The 24,976-nt window shown below is 40.9% G+C and overlaps 2 protein-coding genes across 3 annotated transcripts; both read left to right on the forward strand.

The window, feature by feature from the left end:
• Positions 1-406: 406 nt before the first annotated feature.
• Positions 407-2,055, forward strand: lbx1a (ladybird homeobox 1a). Its single transcript, XM_047029911.1, has 2 exons — positions 407-1,007; positions 1,562-2,055. Exons 1-2 carry the CDS (start codon positions 680-682, stop codon positions 2,053-2,055), a joined length of 822 nt encoding a protein of 273 aa, XP_046885867.1. The 5' UTR covers positions 407-679.
• Positions 2,056-20,075: 18,020 nt separating this feature from the next.
• Positions 20,076-24,965, forward strand: tlx1 (T cell leukemia homeobox 1). 2 transcript variants are annotated; one of them, XM_047029556.1, is made up of 3 exons: positions 20,076-20,708; positions 21,313-21,514; positions 22,420-24,965. In XM_047029556.1, the coding sequence occupies exons 1-3, from the start codon at positions 20,264-20,266 to the stop codon at positions 22,628-22,630; spliced, it is 858 nt and encodes a 285-aa protein (XP_046885512.1). In that variant the 5' UTR covers positions 20,076-20,263; the 3' UTR covers positions 22,631-24,965. The 2 variants fall into 2 exon arrangements, with proteins under 2 accessions (XP_046885512.1, XP_046885511.1); XM_047029555.1 differs by having other exon boundaries at positions 20,084-20,708; positions 21,277-21,514.
• The last annotated feature ends 11 nt before the right edge of the window (positions 24,966-24,976 follow it).

A 24,976-nucleotide genomic window follows, 5' to 3' on the forward strand; every position in this document is an offset into this window, starting at 1 on the left:
ACACTGAACGAGCGTTAAATATTCTAATTCAACTCCTCCCTCTGGCCATGCCCTCTAATTACTGCTTCTTTGCTCTTGCTGTAGCCTGCACCGTATATAGCTATCAAAGTGTGGAAAGACAGAGAGACAGAGAGATAGAGAGAGAGAGAGAGAGAGAGAGAGAGAGAGAGAGAGAGAGAGAGAGAGAGAGAGAGAGAGAGAGAGAAAGAGAGAGAGAGAGAGAGAGAGAGAGAGAGAGAGAGAGAGAGAGAGAGAGAGAGAGAGAGAGAGAGGGAGGGAGGGAGAGGGAGAGCGTGTGATAAAGTAAAAGGGAGAGGGAGACTGAGAGAGACAGAAAGAGTGTGTCAGTGGCTGTAATTGATTACCTTACAGTCTACAAACTTGTTAGTGGTGGTCATTTGCGGCTGCTTTTGGTACATCTCTGTCTGCCGGATGGGTTCGTGTTGTGGCTTGTGCGTCACCCCGGAACAGTGGTTTGGAGAAGTGGGACTGTAACGGGACTAGAAGTCTCCCAGCCCTGCGGCAAAGCGACCAATATGTGGTTGCAGAAGCACCTGTGATTCGTTGGATTTCTGTTTGCTACCACGTTTTTCTCAACTTCTAATCCGTCAACATTTTAGGCATCTCTGTTTAATTATATTGTGCAAAAATTCTAATTTGTGTAATTTGATAAGATATCATGACCTCCAAAGACGACGCCAAGTGCCCTACGGTTATGGAGGACCGGAGGCGCAGTCCGCTGGACCATCTCCCGCCGCCGGCCAACTCTAACAAACCTCTCACGCCGTTTAGTATAGAGGATATCCTGAACAAGCCTTCAATGAAACGAAGTTACTCCATCTGCGGGACAGCACATCTGATTTCCTCCAGTGAAAAGCTCCCCTCGTCGGGCCATAGCCTCTCCAACCGGGGCCTCTTCACCCAAACGTCCCCACTGTGCGCTCTTGAAGAACTCGCCAGCAAAACCTTCAAGGGTCTTGAAGTCAGTGTACTTCAGGCGGCTGAAGGTAAATATTTTCGATAAAAAATGTTATTCTGTAAAAAAAGAAAATCTATGCATTTCTGTGATTTGCATGACAATGTTTGGCCCTCATTTCGATACCCTATCATCACAATTTCCTATGTAAAATATTACCTATGTAAGGTAATATTTCCCCTAAGTCATAGGTATAATTTAATGATACAAAATACACAAAGCACTGCAAAGGTTTTTTTATTTATTTATTCCGTGTGTTTTGTTTAATGTTTTATATTGAGGATGTTAGACTTCCATTTTCATAATAATAAATCATTATGTTCAGAATTCAGTTGGCTAGAGAAATTATTTGCGTGAATTAACAATTGGCTATTTTCATTGATAGGTAGCCTATCGAAATCTTAGGTAATAGGATATTTGTGTATATAAAATCGGATGGTTTTATATCAAGCTTTTTTTTTTGGAATATGTTATGCAACATGCATTTTGTTGAAGTTGAATTGGTCTATTTATAGGAAAACAGCCCTGTACTATGCATTCACCAAAGGCTAATTGTCCATAACAGTCTAAATATTGTTCCTCTAGGACGAGATGGCATGACAGTATTTGGACAAAGAAATTCTCAAAAGAAGCGCCGAAAATCGCGTACAGCCTTCACCAACCACCAGATTTACGAGTTGGAGAAGCGCTTCCTGTACCAGAAATACCTGAGTCCGGCTGATCGCGATCAGATAGCTCAGCAACTTGGCCTAACCAATGCGCAGGTCATCACCTGGTTCCAGAACCGGCGCGCCAAGCTCAAGAGAGATCTGGAAGAAATGAAAGCGGATGTTGAGTCGGCTAAAGCAGTGGGAGTAGTCGCGTTCGAGAAAATTGCCAAACTTGCGGAGTTGGAGAAATGCGCAGCTAATGGCGCTTTGGGGCACTCTGGGCCCGAATCGCCGTTATCCCAATCGAACCAAGAGCGCGATACACAGAACAAACTGCAATTGTCCTCCCCCTCGTCCCCATACACAGACCACACGAGTAGTAAAGGTTGTTCCGAGGATGAGGATGAAGAAATCGACGTCGATGACTAAGGATTTCTTTGTCAGACGCATCAATCCGCTCACCATGACTATTTGAAGTGCCAATTAATGCACCAATTTGTAGTATTTTGTGAACTGAACACAGCATGAACTGTCATTATGCAGCAGCTACAAAACATTCTAGATATTAGCAGATCACATAAGCAATATGGGCCTCCTTTTTAATAGTGAATTATTCACACACACAGACGTGCAAACTCATAAGTCTTACCAATTATTTCATAAATCAGTAGGCCTACAGTGTTCAATGCATGTTTTTATTTTACTTACTTTTAATTTAAATGGTTGAAATGTAGCAGCTGGTACATAAGTCGGCCGAATATCAATATGGATACAGGTTTGTGTGTCATATGTAACCTTTGACCTTTTACATTTTCTAAATTGTTAATCAAACAAAATACAATTTCATGGTTGCTTGTAATATCAGTCACATTTTAATATATTTATAATGGTTTGTATAACCTACCTTAAAGTGCCTTTTAAGCCAGAACCCAATGTAGGCAAGCAAGTGTAATATGCTCAAAATGAAAAATAAACTGCGTTTCCCAGTATTGATTTATGCTGATTGATAGCTTTCCTTATGGCACATGGACTGCTTCTTGGAAGTGTTTTTTGTTAAATCAGCCTGTTATGGAAACATAGCTCTATTACATTCAGTAGTGTGTTTTATAGGCTTTATTATAGGTCCCATATATTGTCCACTGTATTTACGTTGATGTCAAATATTTTGTGATAGGCTATTTTGCTTTTGCGTTTTAGTCAACACATTATCTACGTTTTTACATTTTCCACGTTTTCCTTTCTTATTCAGTAGAGTGTCACATTATGACATCGCGACGTGTGTCACTTTCCTTAATAGAATAGGCTATGTGAGAAACACCAATCTGGTAGGCCTACAGAGAGCGACTCTAAATCACAAAACCTGGAGTTTCTGGCTAGTTTCTCTAGGCAGTGGGCCCAAAGGCCTATGCGTTGTTTTTATGCAATTTTCGTGGTCGAAGCGTGAAACCGATGGACAAATGAGCATCTCTCTCCGGTGTGACAGCGACAATGGGACATGGGCGGTCTCCAGCAGTGCGCAATACGGAGACAAGCGTGTCCTGCCACACAGAAAAGGAAACAAACGTTTGGAGGCCATATGGTTTGCGAATGTTCACAATTTGAGTCAATTTGATGGATTGAGTCAACCCTCCTTTTAAACTGTTCGGGCTTTGTTAAGAAGACGGCAACGCATAAGCTACATAGCCCCTCTGCTCGTAAGGGCATCTGGGACTGGGGATCTTGCCTTTTTTATTGTCGCGTTTTTAAACAAGTCTATGAATCACAATAGAGGTCCCTTATTTCGTCGAGGGGCATGTCTCCGCTATGTGTTTGTTAGAAAAAGCCCTAGTTGGCTACTTGGCTTAACGTTTGGGTCGACAGATGTAAAATATTTTTAGGACGTCCTGCAGAAGCCTAGTAGGGTAGGCGATAGGGTTAAGCTATGTTCGTTCATAGCCTAGCCCATTTGGTCGGAGGCATTTTCTATACCTTTTCTAAGATAGCATATCCGATATTATGATTCTTTGTGTTGTAATTTTTGTAATAGGCCTATACTATAATATAAGGCTACATTTTAAGGACTTGCCATAAATCCTTTATAATAATCAATGGCTATGAATAACATGACTAGGTTCATGCGCATGCTATTTTCCGAAAGATAGTCAGGTAGCTAATTAGGATAACATTTCTTTTTAATTGCAAACGCGATAATGCTTACATTCTCGTAATTCTGAGGGCAATTAGTTTGTATTAGACTATAAGGCGTAGCCTAGCCTATAGACTATTTAAAAAGGCAACTAAATGTTCATTTTTTTCAAAACAGTTTGCCTATTTCGTGATAGATGTAGGCCAGTGTATCATCAATCTGTGTTTAGGAAAAAGGAAAATGGTAAACACTAAAAATTGCCCACATGCTTTTCAAGCACATCAAGGGATTCATGATGTTTGGATTCAAATAGATTATTTGTTGCAATTGCCGACACCAAAGCCTATGGGGTATAATCTAAATAGGATTAATTGGGATGTAGCCTAGTGTATGCTAATTGTATAGCCTATCAGTTCACAACGATTTTTCACAAATTAGGTTGTATGAGTAGCCAATTGCATTTTATTTACCTGCGTGGCTATTAGAAAAACATCTTAACAGTTATTTCACATGATTTGACAACCTTATTGAGAATGGGGATCAAATGCATCACAGGCCTACTAGTCCAATAATGACTTTCGTAGGCCTATGTTTATCCAGAACCAACGCGTTGTGTTGGCCTGTATCCTTAAGTGAAGCCTACTGTTCTAGTTTGACTTTACCGCTCTCTTGCAGATAAGTGGCTGCTTTCTGTAGTCCTGCACATTTTGTTTTACATAAATTGTAATTAATCTACAGTCAGGAAGTGTAGCCTATTTAATTTGAGCAAAGACCCCAAAAAACAATTAATTCAATCGTCCGGAAAATGGAAGTTTGATACATTAGTCCCTTCTGATATAAGGTCTTTGCGACCTTATATAGCACAGTTATTTTGATATTGGTCGGTTTGAGTTAGGCTAACTGAACTGTAAACATTTTGCCATATCTGAATTTAGTTGACATAAATGCTATCACCACTATCACCACTATCAATATTACACACTATAATTATCATTAGCGTACATCATACTAGTCTACGCCTACCTTTATACTGTTTTTATTTGTGAAGTAGGTTAACCTATGTTTTAGCCTATGACTAAAATACGTTATGCAGGTAAAGTCTATAGTAGCCTACAACATTCTCCGCTGTAGTGGATGAGTTCACATGAATAATAATAAAGAAAAATCGACTTTCTCACCTTAGTCTATGATTTGATGTGAGAAATTAGCTGGCTTGTCCTGAGGGGAGAGCTTGATTGATCACTAAATAGGGCGCATTTGAAAGTTTTAGTTATAGCGTTCCTCTTGAGCCCCTTAACACTTCAAACTTCAATTTAACGGGCTATTGAACTAAGCATGTCGCTGACAAAATTGATATATGTATTAATTTAGTTTGAGCCATGATTAATTACGATCAACTGAGAGAATTATAGCAGACTTTATGACAGGAATTTGAATATTAATCAAATTCTCGTTGATAATTCAAATGTAAAACTGTATTTTGGGGCACTGGGATGCATAACTAGAGAAATATCTCTCTCTCTTTTCCTGCCTCTCCCCCTCTCTCTGACTCGCTCGTTCCCCTCTGGCCTGGCTCACTCTCCCTTGCGCGTTGCTAAGCCGCTTGTCGGGTGTATTAAAATCAGAGATGCAGAACGAGCTCGCGTGGCTATTTGGTGAAAACAGAAATTGCCTGTCCACTTTTATGATATGTTCATGCTGAGCAGGCACATCTTAATGTGGGGTGTCAGAGGACCCAGGATTTAGAGTAGGCACAATGTGTGAGAGTTTGTGTGAGTATGTGTTTGTGTGTGTATGTGTGTAAGAGAGAGAGAGGGAGAGAGAAACACACAAAAAGAGGTGATCATTAGATTTGTTGTGCTGTTTTGGGCATAGGGTTGTCAGACCATATACAATATGTGTGCCTGATGTTTAGGCAAAAGTATGTGGACCCCCAATTACTGGGGTTTTTCAGTTACACCCATTGCTCACAGGTGCATAAAATCCAGAACATGGAATGGCATCTCTAAAGACAAATATTAGCAATAACATTGGTCATACAGAAGAGTTCAGTGAAATTAAATATGGCAATGTCATAGGATGCTCAACAATCACTTGTCATCTGTTGCATCATTCACCGCATAATCCCAAATTTGCTTCCGGAAACATAAGCAGGAAGTGCCTCAGGAGCTTCACAGAATGGGTTTCCAATGCCAAGCAGCTGCACGCAAGCCTCACGTCAACATGCGCAACGCCAAGCGTTGGCCGGGGTGGCATAAAGCACGCCACCAATGAAGCAGTGGAAACTTGTTCTCTGGATTGATGAATAGTGCTTCACTTTCTGTCAGTTTGATATACGAATCTGGGTGTGGAGGATGCCATGAGAATGCTACCTACCAGAATGCCAAGTACCAACTGTGCCAAGTGTAAATGTAGATGTAGGAAGGATAATGGTCTGGGGCTTTCTCGGGGGTTTGGACAAGGCCCCATGTTTTGGTCATGGGTACTCTTACAGTAATGCAGGACACAAAGACGGTCCTGTTCCTGTTCCAGCAGAACTGTGCCCCAACGAGGGTCCGAAAAGAGATGGTTCAATGAGGTTGATGTGGGGGGACTCGTGTGTTGACCTCAACCCCATTGAACACCTTTGAAATGGTTTGGAATTGCGATTGTGATCTAGGTCCTTGCTGTCCAACATCAGGGCTTGACTTCACAAATGCTCTTTTGGCGTTTTACACATTTTCACAGACACACTCCAAAATCATGTGGACAGCCTTTTTTTTAGAAGAGTGGCAGCTGTCATAGCTGCAAGAAAAATGGGGGGGACTCCATATGAATGCCCATGGTTGTGGAAAGGAATGTCCAACAAGCTCATTTAGATGTGATACATACTACTGGCCCATATCGTGTACACTACACTACAACACAACCACAGACCTACAATACAGAAATTAGGAAAATATAACCAACAACCTAACCCTAGCAATATTTAGCACACTTAAAATATAATGTAAAACATTCTAAGCGTAACACAAATTCTTACATACACACATATATACACACACAAGTACACAATCATTCTAAATAGCCCCCAACCTATATTCAGTTGCACATCACAGACTTGTAAAGGTAAGACTGACAAATGGAAGAGCAGAGGTAAAGAGGAATCGCCTACACCCCTACTGCTGACGCTGGGGACCAAAGGCCACAACACCACAGCTGTTTGTTTCACATCTTACTGCAGGAGTTCAGAAGACACAGATCCAATCTGTCATGATTAGTCAGTATTCGGACATCAGTGGTTGAGCCAAGGATCTCAAAGCTATTGAGGAATCTTTCTTTCTTTCCGTTTCAGTTATTTAGATTCTGTCAATTATCTACTTACTATGAAAAATGGAATGTTCACCAATTATACACAACACTTCCCAATTATTCCAAACTATTCCCACTCACATTTTATGAGCATATCTTATGTACTGTTCTGAGGCCTGAGAAAATGCTGTTTTGTGTGTCCTGTAGTTTGTATTGTAGGATTGTCTCTCACACAGGCACATATTCAACATTATTTAGACTGTACTTAGCTTTTTTCAGTTGTCAGATACACAAAGCCATTATATTCCAGAACTAAACTGCCAAATAGCCGTAAGTTATGTGGCCAACTGTAATGCCAATTCACATTGCCATGCTTATCTTCACAAATGGATGTAAATTATTGAATGAGGATTAATCCTGATTTATGCCCCCATCCACAGTTCATATTCACAGTATTGAGTTCTCTGTTTTAAACAAGTCGATTCATATAGAGTCAGGAGAATCCCATCCTGTGTCTTCTCAACAGCCCATGTGTGTGTGTACGTGTTTGTGTGTGTGTTTTAAAGGAGGTAACCTTAAACTCTACACTTTATGTACTGTATACTTTCCCCTGTAATCTGGTGTAAATTGAACACATGTAGCCTACTGTTGCACAGTTAACTGTGTTTGTGACACAAGTGTCATCTTATTCTGGTGATTTCTCTCTGTCACTAGTCATCTGTCATCATTATCTGTATTGAGTGTATGTGTGTGTGTTTGTGTGTGTGTGTGATATGTGTCAAATAGAACTGTTGAGGCCACTGTTGAAGTGGTCGGGGAGTTTTTAATTATTCAAACCAGTTACAACAGATTTATGTGCTTTTATTGCCACCCTGTGGTCAATAGTATACCCTACAGCATTTGAACAGCTGAACCCGAGAACAACAGAACACTCATAATACCATATATAATCTATACATCTACACATCAGTTTAAGTCAAACCTAGTATTGTCATTATTTCAATTTAGGAAAAATACACAGTTGTAAAGAGATGAACATTGATGTCGAAGTGATCTGCAAATTTTTTTGAAATTTATAGACACGTTAAACATACAGAGAAATGCGTCCAAAACCCATTGTAAAGTATAAATGATAGCCTTTTCCATGCACACACACACACATACACACATATATGTATTTCAGAGAAACATAGTCTCAAGCAAGAATGGAAAGCTGCTTCCCACTCCCTAGACCCTTGTCTTGTTGAGGACAATGACTGTATATACACTTAAACACAAGCAAACACACACACAAGCAAACACACACAGACACACATGTGCACACACACACTTAGTGGCAGCTGACAGAAGCCATTTCAGCAGCAGCTTTTACTTATCTCACTGAGTTATGGACCTGTCAGCAGTAATGGGCTGTCAAACCCTTACTTTCTTTTTTTCTTTCGTTCTTTCTTTCTTTCTTTTTTCTTATTTTTGTACTTTCTTTCTTTCTTCCTTTTTCTCTCTGTCTCTCCATCACTCTCCCTTTTTTCTTTCTTTCTGTCCTTCTCTTTCCGAAACAACAGGGATTTGACAGTAATGTAATTGTTGTCTGTGTTTCTCTGTGGGCTTCTCAGAATTATGGAGCTCTTTTGGATGCAACAGGACAAGTAAAGGGTACAGTTTATGTCTTTCTATGTGTCTGATTGCCGTTGTAATTAAAGACACGTTTGAGTGTATGTCTCTGTGTGTGCATGTGTGTGTGTCTCTGTCATCTTAATGTTTTGCACTTCAGCTAACCACCACTGGAGGGCAGATTCTCCTCAGAGCCTGGAATCTTATTTCTAACCTAATCCAAATCTCCAATCATACGAAGGCAGAGAGAGATTTATTAAAATGTGTCATTCATATTCATATGAGTAAATGAATGAACAAATAAACAAATGTCTTCCTATGAAAACATGATAAAATGATTAAATATTTAGGTTGATGCATAGGCCATGAGAGAAGTATGTATTTATACATAATTTGTCATTTATATTTCATTATATAACTATTGATATGTATATATAATTGTTGTAAAAGTATAATTGTTTAATTAATATCATAAGTTCAGGCTGCTTTACAAATCCTTTTCAGACGGGCAAAGGAAACTATTAAGCTTTAAGTATTATAGTCAAGTGTTAGACGTGAAAATGTATATTTTATTATAATTGTGTGTGTGTGTGTGTGTGTGGAGTTAATGTTTCAAGTTTAGTATGTTTGTATGACGTTTAAAAAAGCTTTAAAAAGCTTTTAAACCTGTTCTAATGCTTTGTCTCTGGTTGAAAGAGTATGAGTTCAAACCATCCACTTTTTCCTGGTAACTGTGTTCAGATTGTGTCCCTGAAAAAAGAGAGGAAGAAGCAGAAAGAGAGAGTGGTGTGTGTGTGTGTGTGTGCATGTTTGTACTTCTGTGTTCTGTGTGTGTGTGAGTGAGTGAGTGTGTGTGTGTGTGTGTGTGTGTGTGTGTGTGTGTGTGTGTGTGTGTGTGTAAATGTGTGTAAGTGTATAGATTTGTGTGTAAAGCTTTATGTGTGTGTGCATAGCTCTGTGAGTGTCTGAGTGGATGTGTGTGCATATGCAGGGGTACCTGTACTCTGTCTCACTCTGTCAGTGGCTCTGACACTGAGATCTATCTTCCAGTGGTCAGGAGAGAGGGAACAGAGGGAGTGAAAGAAAAAGAGAAGACAGTAATTAAACCTCTTGGTGGACGGGGTGTTACTCTAATGTTGCCAGCCCTTGTGTGTGTGTGTGCGTGTGTGTGTGTGTGTATGTGTGTATGTGTGTGTGTGAGAGAGAGAGAGAGAGAGAGAGAGAGAGAGAGAGAGAGAGGTATGTGACATTTTTTAAATTACCAGTTGAGTGATGCAATAACTTGTCTTGGAGCCTGGGTTATAATGACAGGAAGGTGTCCTAATTATTTGAACGGAGCGGCCATTTAAACCACCATCAACAAATAACACAATCACTCCGCAATGAATGGCACAAGCCCTGGCATAGATTACATACCCCAAAATATATCCACATTTATTCCCCTAATGTTGATTTGCATCTGTGTAAGGTGAAGGTTTTATTGCATACACAGAGGCTAGTCCATCTCATAGGATCATATTTGGATTGTTGTATCAGGATGGTTTGATGGAAGTTTAATGTAACAGGAAACAAATAAATATCCCTGGCAAAGTGTGACTGAAAGTCAGTGGTGTTGTGGTCTTTTCTCCCAATGTTAGGAAGGCACAACTCATTTAAGTGTCATTGAGATGACTAGGTTGGCAGGTTGCTTCATGAACTGATATTAGAAGATATGGTCCAATAGTTACTGACATTGTGATGCATTCACATTCTCAGTCAGGTAATATCAGGTACCAGCAAAATGTGGTTCTGAATTAGCAATCATTTCTTGTATATGTTTCCAATCAACTATCAGTATGTTGGATTGGTTGGAGCAGGGTAAGGGTAATGATGAGGACAATGAAGAGAATGATGATCCCGACTTTGATTTGAGTTTTTAGTTGCTAAGGGGGAGTTTGGGACTAAAGGGAAAAGCAGAGGTGCCGATGGTGGTGTTGTGTGTAGGCTAAAGGGAGGAGCAGAGGTGCGGATGGTGGTGTTGTGTGTAGGCTAAAGGGAGGAGCAGAGGTGCGGATGGTGGTGTTGTGTGTAGGCTAAAGGGAGGAGCAGAGGTGCGGATGGTGCGGCCTCGGTTCACCCTACCCGGTTCTGCCGTCTCTACCCAAACTTCTGCTCCTTTATAACAGACATGTTGGGGTCTTCTCACTCTTGGGGTCCTTCAATACACTTAACAGTATATTGTACAATTTACTTAACACTGTACTTAACAGTATATTGTAACAATATACTGTAACTGAACAGGCCTTTTGGGTCTATGAAGCGCTATGGTAGGTATCACACACACAGACAGACCACTCATGAGGCGTGCAAGCTTGTTCCTGCTCGTTTTGTTCACAGCGCTCGCTCGTCGGTCTATGTGGGGGGGGGGGGAGGGTAGGTGGTTGGGGCCAGGGCCAACTCTGAGCAGGTAATCCATCTCCATCACTTAAATGATTATCCCCATTAATCTGGTGTAAACTAATAAAGTAAACACACCCCCACACCCCTCCTCTCCCCTGCAGAAGCTGGACGAAGCTTCATTAAGTCTTTAGTACATTAATATGTCTCCATGTCCTCCTGCCTTCCTCATCACCTGGTGTGCAGGGTCCCCCAGGGACTGTGGCAGGGGCCTTTGTGTGTGTGAGGGGAGAGGAGATGCTGTTGGGTGGTTTAGCTGGGAGTGTGTGTGTTAGTGTTTGTGTGGGAGAGAGAGAAAGAGAGAGAGACAGAGAGAGAGAGAGAGAGAGAGAGAGAGAGAGAGAGAGAGAATGCACACTTTGGTGAGATAGAGAGAATGTCTTTTTGTAAACTGTGTACACAGTGTGTATGTGTGTGCAAGTGTAAGTGTGTGTGTGAGTGACGAGCGCTGTGGATTTAATTTTGCGGCGTGAGGCTCAGATGGCCCCTGTGGTCGCCATGGTAATTTGCCTGATCAGGTTAGAGAGCCGTTGCCGCGGCACGGTGATCAATCATCCGGGTGTCACGGCGACAGGGGCCCCAATCGGCATCCACTCACCCGCCCGGCGTGAGCCTGCTGTAATTGGCTCTGGATTGATGCGCTGATGCTTTCTACTGATGTCAAACTAAAGTTTGGTCAATTAAAGGCAGTTAAAGTCCTGCCCCCCCAGGTTCCTAGGAGCCCCCCCACAAGGGCTGATGGGAGTGTTTACTTTGTCAGCGGGTGGCAGGATGACAACGCCAAGACAAGATACACTTCGGGCTTGGGGGGCCTGTTGGTGGAAACAGGGAAACGACACAGAGTGGAAAAGTGTGTGTAGGATGAAAAGGGGAGGTTCGAGTCACACTGACAGGTGTGTGCGTGTGTGTGTGTGTGCACAGACAGAGGGTCCTGGGCTGTTTTAAACTCTGACACTGTTTATCTTGTTGAGTGATGCCGTGCTGCCTCTTCTCATTATTGACCCAAACAGATCATAACTCTTTCACAACACACACACACATACTCTCTCTCATACTCACAGAAGCAGGCCTTCCTTCAGCATGCATAGACACAACTTCCGCAGACCGGCAGACACACACTCCAGGCTTCCGCCAACACACCAAAGACACACTGCTTTCTCCCTCGGACACATTAAGTGGCAAAGAGTGTAAACAACGTGTGTATGAGAGAGATGGATGTGCAAGCTCAACAGCTGGACACACATTAACAGAGACCCATACATCTACACTGTCTGTCACACTCATATGAGTAGTGGCCTCATTTCTTTAAATTGCAGAACCATTAAAATAACAGGGACATCAATCCTTTTTCTTAATAGCCTCAACTACATTTCAGAATTTGTATGTATTTGGAGAGTTTTAAGACAATGAACGTTTTTTGTGGTTGCAGGTTAGGGTTGGGGTTAGGACTTACTAAGCCTCCTGTGGAAGTGTTTTTTTTCTGCTTCCTGTGACAGATCGGAAGCTCCTGTCACCACAACTCACACCACTCAGCGATCTTTATGATCTCAGCAGTACAGGGTCCAGCCACGCTAACTGATCACCATTGTCATGTAGCTTTGTGGATAAGGTTGGTTCACAGAAGATGTATGAGAAGACATTCAGACGTCATTGCTCATAAAAAAATACCAATTCATGACGATTTCGCAATTCATAATTCCATGCTTGCGAGAAGAACAGCGTTCATCTGTCTACAACATATCAAGTAGAAAGGACTCCATACCTTCCAGGTATATTTGTGTGTGGTACTGCCTAGTACACCACACAGTACCACATAATAACTACATGACTGTCCAACATCCCTACCATAATATTCCATTAATGCATTTGCTGAACTATCATTGACGATGTCATCCAGGGTAGTCACACTATGATTTGGCAAGGCGTTCCTGTACCCCTGGCGTGCGTCTGTGTAACCCGGCCTTCTTGTTGAGCAGTGATGTTGTGTCTAGGTCCGTTTTGTCTTCTCGTTTGTTGTTCTTCTCTCGTTCTCAGTGGTGCTCGCCTCCTTCTGATCTGTGCTGACCTGAGATCTGTTTGTTTTGGTCCTGCGGCTCCATTAGGCCAATTAGGCTTGACCTTTCACCTGAGAGAGAGAGAGAGAGAGCTGTCTGTCCCACTTTTCACACTAGCACACAGTTGCCAGAGGGAGAGAGACATGCACTTTTAACTTACTCTGTTTCTTATCACGTGCCTGTTTCTCCCTCTCTCTCTCTCTCTCTCTCTCTCTCTCTCTCTCTCTCTCTCTCTCTCTCTCTCTCTCTCTCTCTCTCTCTCTCTCTCTCTCTCTCTCTCTCTCTCTCTCTCTATCTGTCTATCTCTTTGTGTCATATTTTTCCCTTTAAGATCTTTTTCGCTTACTCTCTTTTCCCCCATTCACACTCATTTTCGCACCCACATGTATTAGTGCCAACAGATGAACATATGCATGTATGTGGACCATTAAAAAGAGTAGTGTTAAATGTTCTAATGAAGTGAGTGAGTGGATGGGGGTCAGTTTAGCTGTTTTGCTGAAGGGGTGGAGGAGAGCCGGGGCACGGATCAGTTGCTCATCCTCTCACTAAGTGTGACTGGAGAGACACCGCAACCCTATGAGAGCAGGTCATTAAGCTAGCCGCACAGGCCCCTGGGGCAATCCAGGCACCAGGCAGTCTGTGTGTGTGTGTGTGTCGGTGTGTGTCGGTGTGTGTGAAAGCATTTTGAGAAAGGATTGTGTGTGTGTGTGTGTTTGTGTGTGTGTGTGAGATAGAGAGACAGTGATGTGGGCGTTTGAATGTTTGGGTTGGGGGCCTGTTTGTTTTTGTGTGCATTGCTGTGTAATTGGGAGGGACCAAGCGATAGGGCCATGCAGTGTTAACTGTTGAAACATCCAACATGTCCGACCTGCTCTTTGTTTGTGTTTTTATTCATGTGTGGTCTTCATTGTGTGTGTGTGTGTGGATTCATCCCCAAGATGTATCCAATTTTATTTGGATAATTTACATTCATATTTTTGATAACGGACCTAAAATAATTACAACAACAGAAAACAGATGTTTTCTCCACATTCCAAAATGATTTCTCATTCTGAATGATTGTGTCCCTAAGCATCTGTGTCTTAGGTGTGTGTTAGTAACAAAGCATCTGCATGACTTATAACATAATCCTCAACTCCTCGCAATAACCCCCTATTTAATGACATAACATAGATCATTAATATATGTATAAAACACTACTTGAGCATTCAGGGCAGAGATTCTAGGATAATAGCAAATTAACAGAGAAAAATCTGCTCCTTTACAGAGTGACACTTAGATTAATGTCCCCCTGCTGGTGCACCAAGGACAACAAAGTTCCTTAGGAAGAGTACCCTACCGTATATGTTCTAAGTTCCAGTAGGTTCCTAGGGTTTGTAAAGGGTTCTAAACAGTTGAGAGCTCTCAGAGGATTCACACCACAACTCTTACTGTTGTGGGGAAAAGCTGTCATTATGTTTCTCCTCTTGCTTTAACTGCAAGAGAACCATTAGCTTTCCCTGCTTTCCCTCCACACTGACCACGCACACTGCTGCTGTCTATGTTTTGTGCAGTTCCTACTGTGGTGTGAACAGCACTGACCATAGGGGGGGGGCCCAGCCCTGCACTGGAAGAGGTTGGAGTTTGAGGCATCATGGGGGAGAGCAGACCCCCTAGCCAGAGAGATGATTCCATCTGTCTAGGAGGAGTAAACGTCTCCCAGCTGGCTATGCAGTATGGGGAGAGGAAACCAGGACCCCCATCCATCCATACACACACACACACAGGCACACACACACACAGGCACACACACACACACACAGACACACACTCTTCCCGAATCAAATGCAGACAGCAGGAAGCCTGTACTCGACCCACCACAGGACAGGGCAGGCCAGGAGGCACCCATGATGCAGAGGGAAGGGGACACAGGGGAAGCAGGGTGCAGGGTTTGGGGGTGGGGGAGTGTTACTGACAGGAGCTACCGTTTGGCTGGACAAAGTCCACCTGTTAGCTTATTCTACTCAAGTGAATCCTGCAGTTCCTACGTGCATCCACAAAGCCCTTACAGTAAACATCTCAAAAACCCCACTTACTAAATGTACTGCCCTGGTAAGTTAATCCTTCTAACTAATTAGAAACCCTAGACAGGAGCGCTGCATGCTAACTTGGGTCCCAAGTTTTTCTTGGTCATGGTTGATCTAGATACAGCTGAACTCTTTTATTCCTCCTCATTGCTGTTAGTTGAGGTTCACATCTGTGTTGAGTTTAAACAGATGGTCGCCAGAAAGCTTCCACAATTCACACAGCTTTCTGCCAACCTAGTGTTCAACGTTAATGATAATCTCAGCATCGGCCCTCATGATAGATAGTGTTTGGTCTCAAATGACACAGTTCCTGTTGGGGTAGAGTGACAGGTTTTGTCCCATAGCTAGTCGTCCGTTAGTTGTGTCTACAACCTGACGCTCTAATGGCACATGTTTCCATCACTCGATACTAAAGTGACTACTGTGACATCATCATTGCTGCTTGGTGCTGCGTTAGAAGAAACCTAATGCAAGCTACACGCACCAACATCTCTTCGGTCCCTGACCACACATTCAACACATTTTTTTTATTTTTATGATAGATACCAAAGACTGACAGATTCACACAGACACACAGCCTTCATCCGCTGTCCTCTGTCAAAATGCAGGATATGAATAGGGGCTTTTCAAGTGGCATGGTCCCCCATAAAATGAGATTTCTGAGTTCTTTCTTCCGTTCTAAGCTTCCAGGCCAAACATTCTCGGTTGGATCCCTGTTTTTTACCCTCTCCTCTTAAGTCACTCCTTCCACCCACACCATAAATTCTGCTCCAGGGGTTAACCACACTGAACCTACGGGGAAAGGGGGCCTTATATGGAAACGGCAAGGGGTCAGAGGATCTTTCGGTTGGCTAGTGTAGACGTTTCAAAGAATAGATTTGGTTCTGAATCCAAGTAGGGATCTTCCTCCGGGGTTTATGTCTCCATATAGGCTTTCTCCAACAGTCTTTGGGTGTTTGTCTCACTTTCTTTTTTTCTCTCAGTCCCTCTCTGACTGGTTCCAATCCATCACTTGAAAATGGGCTTTTCTGGAAGTAGCTGACGTTCGGTTGATAAGCATACTGATAGAGACCTGTCACTCAAGCAAGTGGAAAGGACACAGCTAACCATATATTCAGCAAAGCTGGGAAAGTATGGTATCAAAGCAACTCTGTGTTTTCCATTCCTGAAAGTGGGGTCTAGAAGAAAATAAGCGAAGTAAAGGAATTTGTTCAATCTCCCCCGGAGGTTACTGTTATTTTGTATGTGTATATGTGTGTATGTGTGTGTGTGTGTGTGTGTGTCTGTGGGTGTGTGTAAGTGTGTTGACAGACCACATGAGGTTATTGTATCTGTCAGCACCTTTGTGTGGCTGCACATATGGCCTGGATTGTATGCAAGTCTTCTCCTCCCAAATGTACTCACAACTCAATTGTATGAATGATTAATCCTACATTTTACTGTAAAGATTAAAACACACAGTACGTAGGATTACATTTAGCAACATACCCAAAAATGCCCACTAATTCAGTGAGATTCCAATCTGAGAATGGATGCTTTGTTTCAGGACAACAAGAAATAAAAAAAAATGGATTTGTTGACATTGTACAACTTACACACAGACCATGCATGTGTGTGTGTGTGTGTGTGTGTGTGTGTGTGTGTGTGTGTGTGTGTGTGTGTGTGTGTGTGCGTGTGTGTGTGACAGATGTACTGCGGGTGATTCTTGCAGTCACCCTGGGAGTTTTTCTCTGCTCTCGTTTGAGGCTTTAGAACTGTGTTTAAGACAAAATATTGTGTCTTTGCTGCCTCACATTACTCACTAATGTGGCACAAAAGTAAGTTGAACTCTGAAGAATCATTTTGCCTTGGGCGGTGTGAACCAAAACAAACCTGCATATTCCCCCATGTTTTTCCCATGTGTGCATCCTATGAGTTTCTAATGTTTTCATTTAGAGACCTTTACTGTGTGTGTGTGTGTGTGTGTGTGTGTGTGTGTGTGTGTGTGTGTGTTTGTGTGTGTGTGTGTGTGTGTATATGTGTGTATGTTTGTTTCTGTGATCTCAGGAAGAAGTACAGGGGCTCTGGGTCCAGCGTGTTAGATCCCTCTGTGGCATCTGTTTCCCTGTGTTACTAAACAAACAGGATAATGGCTCACTTACCTCAGTGATTACTGTTTTTTTCAGACCTGAGATAGTCTTAGCTACTTCATGGATGTAAAAATGACTGTAGTTATATTAATAATGCAACTGTGCTGCTTGCCAAAATAACTTAATCTTATTCAATATGCTTAAAATGTCGGACTATTTTTTGGCTTAACATTCAAGAATTGAATAGCAGTAGGTTGGCCTTTGTACATTTTTTATTATTTTCGTATATTTCAATAGGTATTCCAATGGATAATGCCACTCTTCATATTCAGGGCAATGTGAACATGAAGGTACTGTTGGCAATGACAGAAATTTGGCTGTATTCCTTCGTTTTTTGTTTTTTTTACGTTTATCATGTCTGTTGATCGAACTTGCCTTTTGTTTTATCAGGCTAGTGGTTTTAGAATGTGTCACCACAATTAGATTTTTATTGATAAAATGTATTTGAGTTGGAGTAATGCCAACAGTTGACAGTACTGTCCGTTAAATTTTTCAATACGGGACGCATTATTTATTATCTATTATTTATCCTCCTTCCCCTCTCCTTCAAAGAGCTTGTGCTTTTTGCCAGGTCATCACTGTAAATAAGAATTTGTTCTTTATGATTCTGCCTGCTTAAATAAACGTTAAAGATCTATAATTAATTGGGCAATCTCTCCCACTGTCTTCCCGAAATGTGTGCTTCAGAGGAGCTGATGGAGTTGGCGCCAGACAGGCAGAAGTCAAAGGTTAAGGACTGCACAGGTAGACCCTGAAATACAATATATAGCCTCTACTGGGAGTACGAAACGCAAGTCACCACTGTATAAGCCCGTAGACATAGAAAACAATTTGACATGAACGGTCGTCCGGGCCTTTAGATAACTTCACACAAAAAGCTTAATAACACATACTGTTGATATTACTGTATTTATTGACACATGGTACCCTAAAATATAGGGTAGTTGAAGTTAGCTGCACTTGTCGGGGTGAGAAATCAATAAACGGCTTAATGAGGAGATTATGTTGGTGAAACCCCTTAAGGACAACCATGCCGCTATAGGATATGGCTGCTCGATAAAGGAGTTTGAAGAGATGCTGCTGCCAGTTTTAAACAGGGTCAGAGTAGCCTAAATCTTCTCTCATTCACAGACATCCTAAATGACCAAACACTAGCGTTACACAAATCAATCACAGCAGATTGCCAATAAATGCAACAGTCGTATTTATTTTGTGAGTTGGTTGACTCGTCAAAGTGCAGAATCTAAAAAGCAGAATAGGAAGACCGAGATGTTCTGCGGTTTGGGCGACTTTATCACTATAACTTCACACACAGAGGGTTAGAGTTATGTTCTGCACAAGTATTACCTAATTTGAATCATTAAGGCTTACTCTGCGGGCATAGTAAAGTTTGTTATTAGTAAAAATTTGGGCGAGGTAGCCTACTTTAAGGTGTGATACGTCTGCATTAAACTTTAATGTCGGTCAATTGGCCAGCGAGAATCGGCATATCAAATATTAATACCTTAATGCTCTCGGCTAAATAATCACGTCCCCAAAGGTTTCTTGAGGAGAGATAATCAATGACCCAGATGGTATAATTTTTCATTTAATTGTTTTGGAGTTTGTGTTTTGCCTATTGAAATTAATATGGTAAACATTAATTTTGTAGGCAAACCTTTTTCATAGCCTGTTGCAAATTGTACACCCACATCTGATAATTCAAAACATAGGCTAATTGGATTATAAATTCAATTTCTCTTTGGAATAGTATGCTATAGCCTCTAGACTACAATAAGACAAATACAAACCCATTGATCAAAAAGAAAATCCATTAAAAACTGTCGCCACCTAAAGTGACTAAAGTCCAGAATTATACCGCGTGCCATTTGTTAATATTTCAATCCGAATTAAATGAAGTTCTTTAACTGGATTTTGCCATAGCAAATGAAAACTAATTAAGTATTAATTGCCTATCAATGGAAAGGCAATTTAAAAACTTGGAATCATTGACACAAAATATGAATCGGCTACATTAAGCGTTTGGTTAGGATATTGGTTTTAGAGTTTAGTCTGTTGGTAAAGAAAATCAATCTCACTTTTTGCACTATAGGTCTAATCTTTATTGACCTTATTATCATTAAGAATTTAAAGTAACCTAGGCTATTATCCAAAATACGGTGGTCAATATAACAACATATAAGCCCAAGACCAAAACTTATAACAACAAATACATTTGCACTATGGGCTATTGGCTATGGTTTTCTTTGGTCAGAGCGAATTCGTTGTTCCATGCAAAGCCCCTCACCATTGCGAATGTAAGAGTCTTTACCTCAAGCAATTGTGCAAATATCGAATCCTACAGAATCCCATTATAGAACAGTTTTTTTTTGCTTTAACCTCAAAATTGAAGCCTTGAAAATGCTGTAGCCTAATTGTTGTTACAGGATGGCACACTTGACTGACACAAGCTTTCAATTATAGCACTTTCTAACAAATCCTTAACGCGTCCACAGCGTAATTTAAAAAAATACAACACCCCCTCCGAGTGCGGTGTGAGACGTCAGGAGCAAACCCAAGCGCTTTTACTTAAAGTGGCATGGGTTTGCAGTGAAGTGTTTAGCCAATTGAGTCTCGAGGCCTTAAAATTGGAGCTTAATCTCGCGCTGCCTATTTGGCACTTTGATTGATGTCTACGCGCACCAGCCGGCGAGGGCTATACTGCTCTCCCAGCCAAAAAGGGAAGAAGAAAAAACTCACTCACAGCAGCACTCAATTCACATACGCTCGTTCTCTCACACGCACAAACATACATACTGTACACTCGCACACATGCACCCACACTGATTAGATAACGACTGGAGAGCAAACAGACGAGGTTTTAAAGCTCAACAATAAGGCGCGGCGTGGAGCACCTCTGAACCTCGCAGGGGGCTCGCGGTGGCCATGGATCATATAGGAGCGCACCTCCAGCACACGCACGTGGAACCCATCAGCTTTGGGATCGACCAAATCCTCAACAATGTGGACCAGAGCTGCATGCTCGGGGCGAGAATGCTCGAGCTGGACTACGGACACAGCTGCATTGGTAGCACAGGCTACAACAACATGACCAGCAATTTTGCATGCAATAACTCCGGATATAATGGCAATGCGTGTGGGGTGACATCTAATAGCGGCTCCTATAACATGAACATGGGAATGAACGTAAATGGTAATAACGTCAACGCGGCAGGAGTCATCCGTGTGCCAGCGCACCGGCCGTTGGGGAACGGCATCTCGTCCATCCCAAATGGCATGCCCACAGTATCAGGCGCCATGAACAACCTGACAGGACTGACGTTCCCATGGATGGAGAGCAACAGAAGATACACCAAAGACAGGTTCACAGGTTCGTGCATGTATCTGCATGATTGTGGTGATTGTTGGACATGGGAAAATGGGAGTCTGATAGTTATTTGGACGTTGCTTATAGAAGAAAGAAGGGAATAATTGTGTAGCCTATAAGTCTTCAAAGGTCTATAATTCCATAGCTATAGCCTACATTACAGAGAATAGTTTAAATGTAGCCTAACTGCAGGAAGACGTTTGGAATTTTATTATAAATTGATCGTCAAGGTATTTAGCCTTAATCCTGAATATTAAGGAAATATGCAACGTCTCATTTGTGTAATTTATTTTAATTGTATCATACATGGCCACAATGTTTAGTTGTACTACTTTATAGCCCTTTGTTCTAATAGGTCTAAATATTGTTTCTGCATGACTGCATTGCGTATACATAAATTACATTATTTCTATGAGATAGTTGCCATGAATACCGTTTCTTTCGCATTGCTGTCATAGGGAAACTTCCCTTTCTGCCTTTTCATTCTTTGAACTTGCTGCGCTGCTCTGTAGCTGATCTATCGTTGATTTGTGCCGCTTGCTTTTGCCCGTGTCAATTCTTCCCTTTTTAGTGGCGCTTTCACCCCTCACTGTAACACGCCGTGTAGGTCACCCTTACCAGAACCGGACACCCCCGAAGAAAAAAAAGCCACGGACATCGTTTACACGTCTGCAGATCTGCGAGCTGGAGAAGCGCTTTCATCGACAGAAATACCTGGCATCCGCAGAACGGGCGGCTCTTGCCAAGTCCCTCAAGATGACAGACGCGCAAGTCAAAACATGGTTCCAGAACAGAAGAACGAAATGGAGGTAAAAAACAAAACAAAAACAAAAATACTGATGATTTGCAAACAGTTAAGTAGAAACATTCTCAAGTACAGAATTGTACATGTATTAAAGCCAACGTATGCATTATTAATGTGTTCAAATAGGGTCATAGCTTTGTGATTTACAGAACTTAAAGTTTGTAACCAAACGAACGTTATGGCCTAAGGTTATGTTTTCTGAAATTATGTTATTTATCAAGTCAAGATTGTCATCAATGGTTTTCAACTAAATTACTATATTTAGACAACCTGAGCATTTCTTTTTGAAAACTAGTCTGTCATTAACGAAACCTTGGCCTTCAATATCTTCTTAGAGGCCTGATGAAGTCCGTGTCAAATCAGATGGAATGTTAGGGCAGTCCAAAGGCTGAAAGTTTTGCGCATGCTAAAAAGTTTCGTCGAGCCTATTGCCTACTTAAATTATTTACGTAGAAATTGGCTTAATATAAGATAGCCTCACGTTGAGTCAAACCCATGGATGTTACCTTGAATAACCAATACACCGATCCAAAGAACCATCTTCATCAAAACAGACCTTAATTTTCCAAAGAATGACAGAGCGAAAACCTGTTCTTTAAATTAAATAATCTTTAATCTTTGTTGACCATCTAGTCCTGAAAAACCTTTAAATGTAACAGTGTAAGTTTATGGTAGCCTAAACGGACATAGCCTATTGATAAGTAGGCCTATAAGCCTATTGATAAGTAGGCCTATAATACCTACTTTACAGGGTGGGCTAGGCCACGCTAATGAATTATATTAGAGAATATATTTCGCACAGAAATTAATGTAGGCTATGTGATTTAACAATGACTTGTGCATGACGCAATGCTGGGTTGAATTTCCAACTGACGCCTCTTTGTCTCTGTGGTGTCTCCGGTGTTCAAGGAGGCAGACGGCAGAGGAGAGGGAAGCGGAGAGACAACAGGCTAACCGGATTCTCATGCAACTACAACAGGAGGCCTTTCAGAAAACTATAAACCAGCCAGTGAACCCAGACCCTCTCTGTCTCCACAACAGTTCACTTTTCGCGCTTCAGAATCTCCAACCGTGGACTGAGAACACTGCAAAAATGAGTAGTGTTTCTACGTGCGAGTAGAGGGGAAAACGACTTCCTTTATCATTGAAGTCATCGATAAATGTAAAATAATTCAGGACCACAGACACTTGAAAAGTATAGGCCTTTTGTGACTGACAAAGACCAGCATGACGGGAGTTATATAAATTGGCACATAAATTGTCTCGGTAAAACACTCTTGTCAGTGACCGAAAAATAGAGGTGTTCTTTGTAACGAGTCATTTTTTTAAACAAACATCCTATAGGATCGAGTAGTCATTTGTCAGTGCAGTTTATTTATTTTTTGTGCTTTTTTTGCTTCAAACCATAGGCTATCACCAATTTTGTAATCATTTGATTTGTTGTGGTGTTGAAAAGAGCACTGATCACTTCAGTTTGCACCTTTGAAGCATCATTCTGCTTGTTATTCATTATAGGCTAATGATTACAGTTTTTGGGGAGGTGCTTGGAGACATCAGTGTAATTTTACATTAGGCTAACATCAATGTCTCTGTACATTTTTGGTAAAATATTAAGGTAATATATTAAAATATATATAAAATGTAGCCTATATGCATTTTACTGACTTCACATTCTAGTGATAGAGCAAGAATATTTTTACAATATTTGGAGATGGTGAGTGAGAGCACATTGGTGAATAATGTGTTAATACATGATAGTATACTAAACCCAATTGGTTATTAATATCTCAGATCTTTTTATTAATTGTTTTGCAAACTGTAAGTGTCCATTGCTTGACAAAATGAAATAATTAATTTCTTGTAGTTTCTTTAAACAAATACCAGCTGAAATGTTTGTTTCATTAATTTGTAGACCTACAAAGATTTACCTTAACTTTTTTATTACAGTATGTCCAGCCCTTTCATATCCCCTTATATACCTCTAAACAATCAACTTAAAAAGAGGTGTTCAACATTTTGTTTGCAGAAGTGGGATACACTGGCGTAGGGCTATATTGTGTTCATGGGGTTCTCCCTTAGCGGAACAGTTACCATCCAAATGCTATCTGCTTAGTATTATTCAGTACTAGACTACCAGAATAATAAGTGTCTTGAGAAATGACGGACATTTGTGGTTGTATGATAAATGAGTCCTTGCTTGAATTATGAAAAAATTCAGTTGAATGTTTGGGTTGTGATAGTTTGAGCTACACGCAATTGTAGTGAGTATGTGTGTAATGCTGATTGCACACAGCTGTACAGTGTGTGTGAGCTAGTCCAGTGCCTCTCTCTCCCCAAAAAGGAATGCAAAGGGTAGAATTTCATCATCCACTCTGAAATTTCAGCACTGTGTCACATTGCTGGCTTTCCCAAATCTCCTGAAATTCCTTTGCAGAGCAGAGAAAAGGGGTCCAAGTGGCTGTAAGTGCAGCAGAGTGGAAAAACACACCAACCTTTGCAATGTAAAACTCTGTGGATTCAACTAGTCCACCTGAAATATGTCATTATCATAGATGTTTTCATTATCAATATTTACAGTTATTTATAGTAGTCATATTTACAGTTTTCTAAACACATTTAGTTTATTTAAGAATTCTATCAGCACAAGAAACAATATCAAGACATGTTTTGTTCAATTAAACAAGTCATGTATTAAGTTTGCGTAATCTGCAAAATGTTTAGGCCTTTGTGTTTCATTGCAAAATGCATTTCCTATTATGTATAATTTCCACATACATAGAGAGCATTTTCGTCTACAATAAAATTTCGTTTGACCTTTAAACAGATGTTTCTCAAATAAAGCTATCCATTAGAGAACTTTTAGCTACAGTTTGTATGCATCTGTTTGAGTTTTGCAATTTGGCAATGTTTTATTTCTATTATACAGAAAACAATAAATACTGGCCTACTGGTCTATATGGGAAGGTCCTAAAAACTATTTTATTGGGAATGATGTGCTCATTGTGAGAAACAAGTTATGGGATAGATACTAATGAATCGTCATTATGAACAGTCATTACAACAAATGTATTCTTGCACTATACCCTCTACTCCTGTGTCTACGCTATAACTTCATGCATTTATTCAACAGAGTAACCGAGTTTGAGCATCATTAATTGAAAGCATTACTTAAATTTCATCCTGATTTACAATATATCAAATTGTATGATGCAATTTTCTTTTTAAATCCTCAAGCTTAATTCTTTACTTATCATTTGGGATCGTTATTTTTTTTAAGGTATTGAGTCAGTAGTACAAAAAAAACATTAAAATGTTGTCTGTTATTGTATAATGAAGTAAATGGTTTAGCATTTCCATATAGTTTATTGCAAAAGTATTGTTTGTATCCTATTTATACATATATGGAAGTGTGGGCCTGTGTGTGCAAATTTGTATTAAACAATTCATGATTTGTAGGAGTGTTTCC

The sequence above is a fragment of the Hypomesus transpacificus genome, chromosome 11 (assembly GCF_021917145.1).
Source record: "Hypomesus transpacificus isolate Combined female chromosome 11, fHypTra1, whole genome shotgun sequence".
Taxonomy (NCBI): domain Eukaryota; kingdom Metazoa; phylum Chordata; class Actinopteri; order Osmeriformes; family Osmeridae; genus Hypomesus; species Hypomesus transpacificus.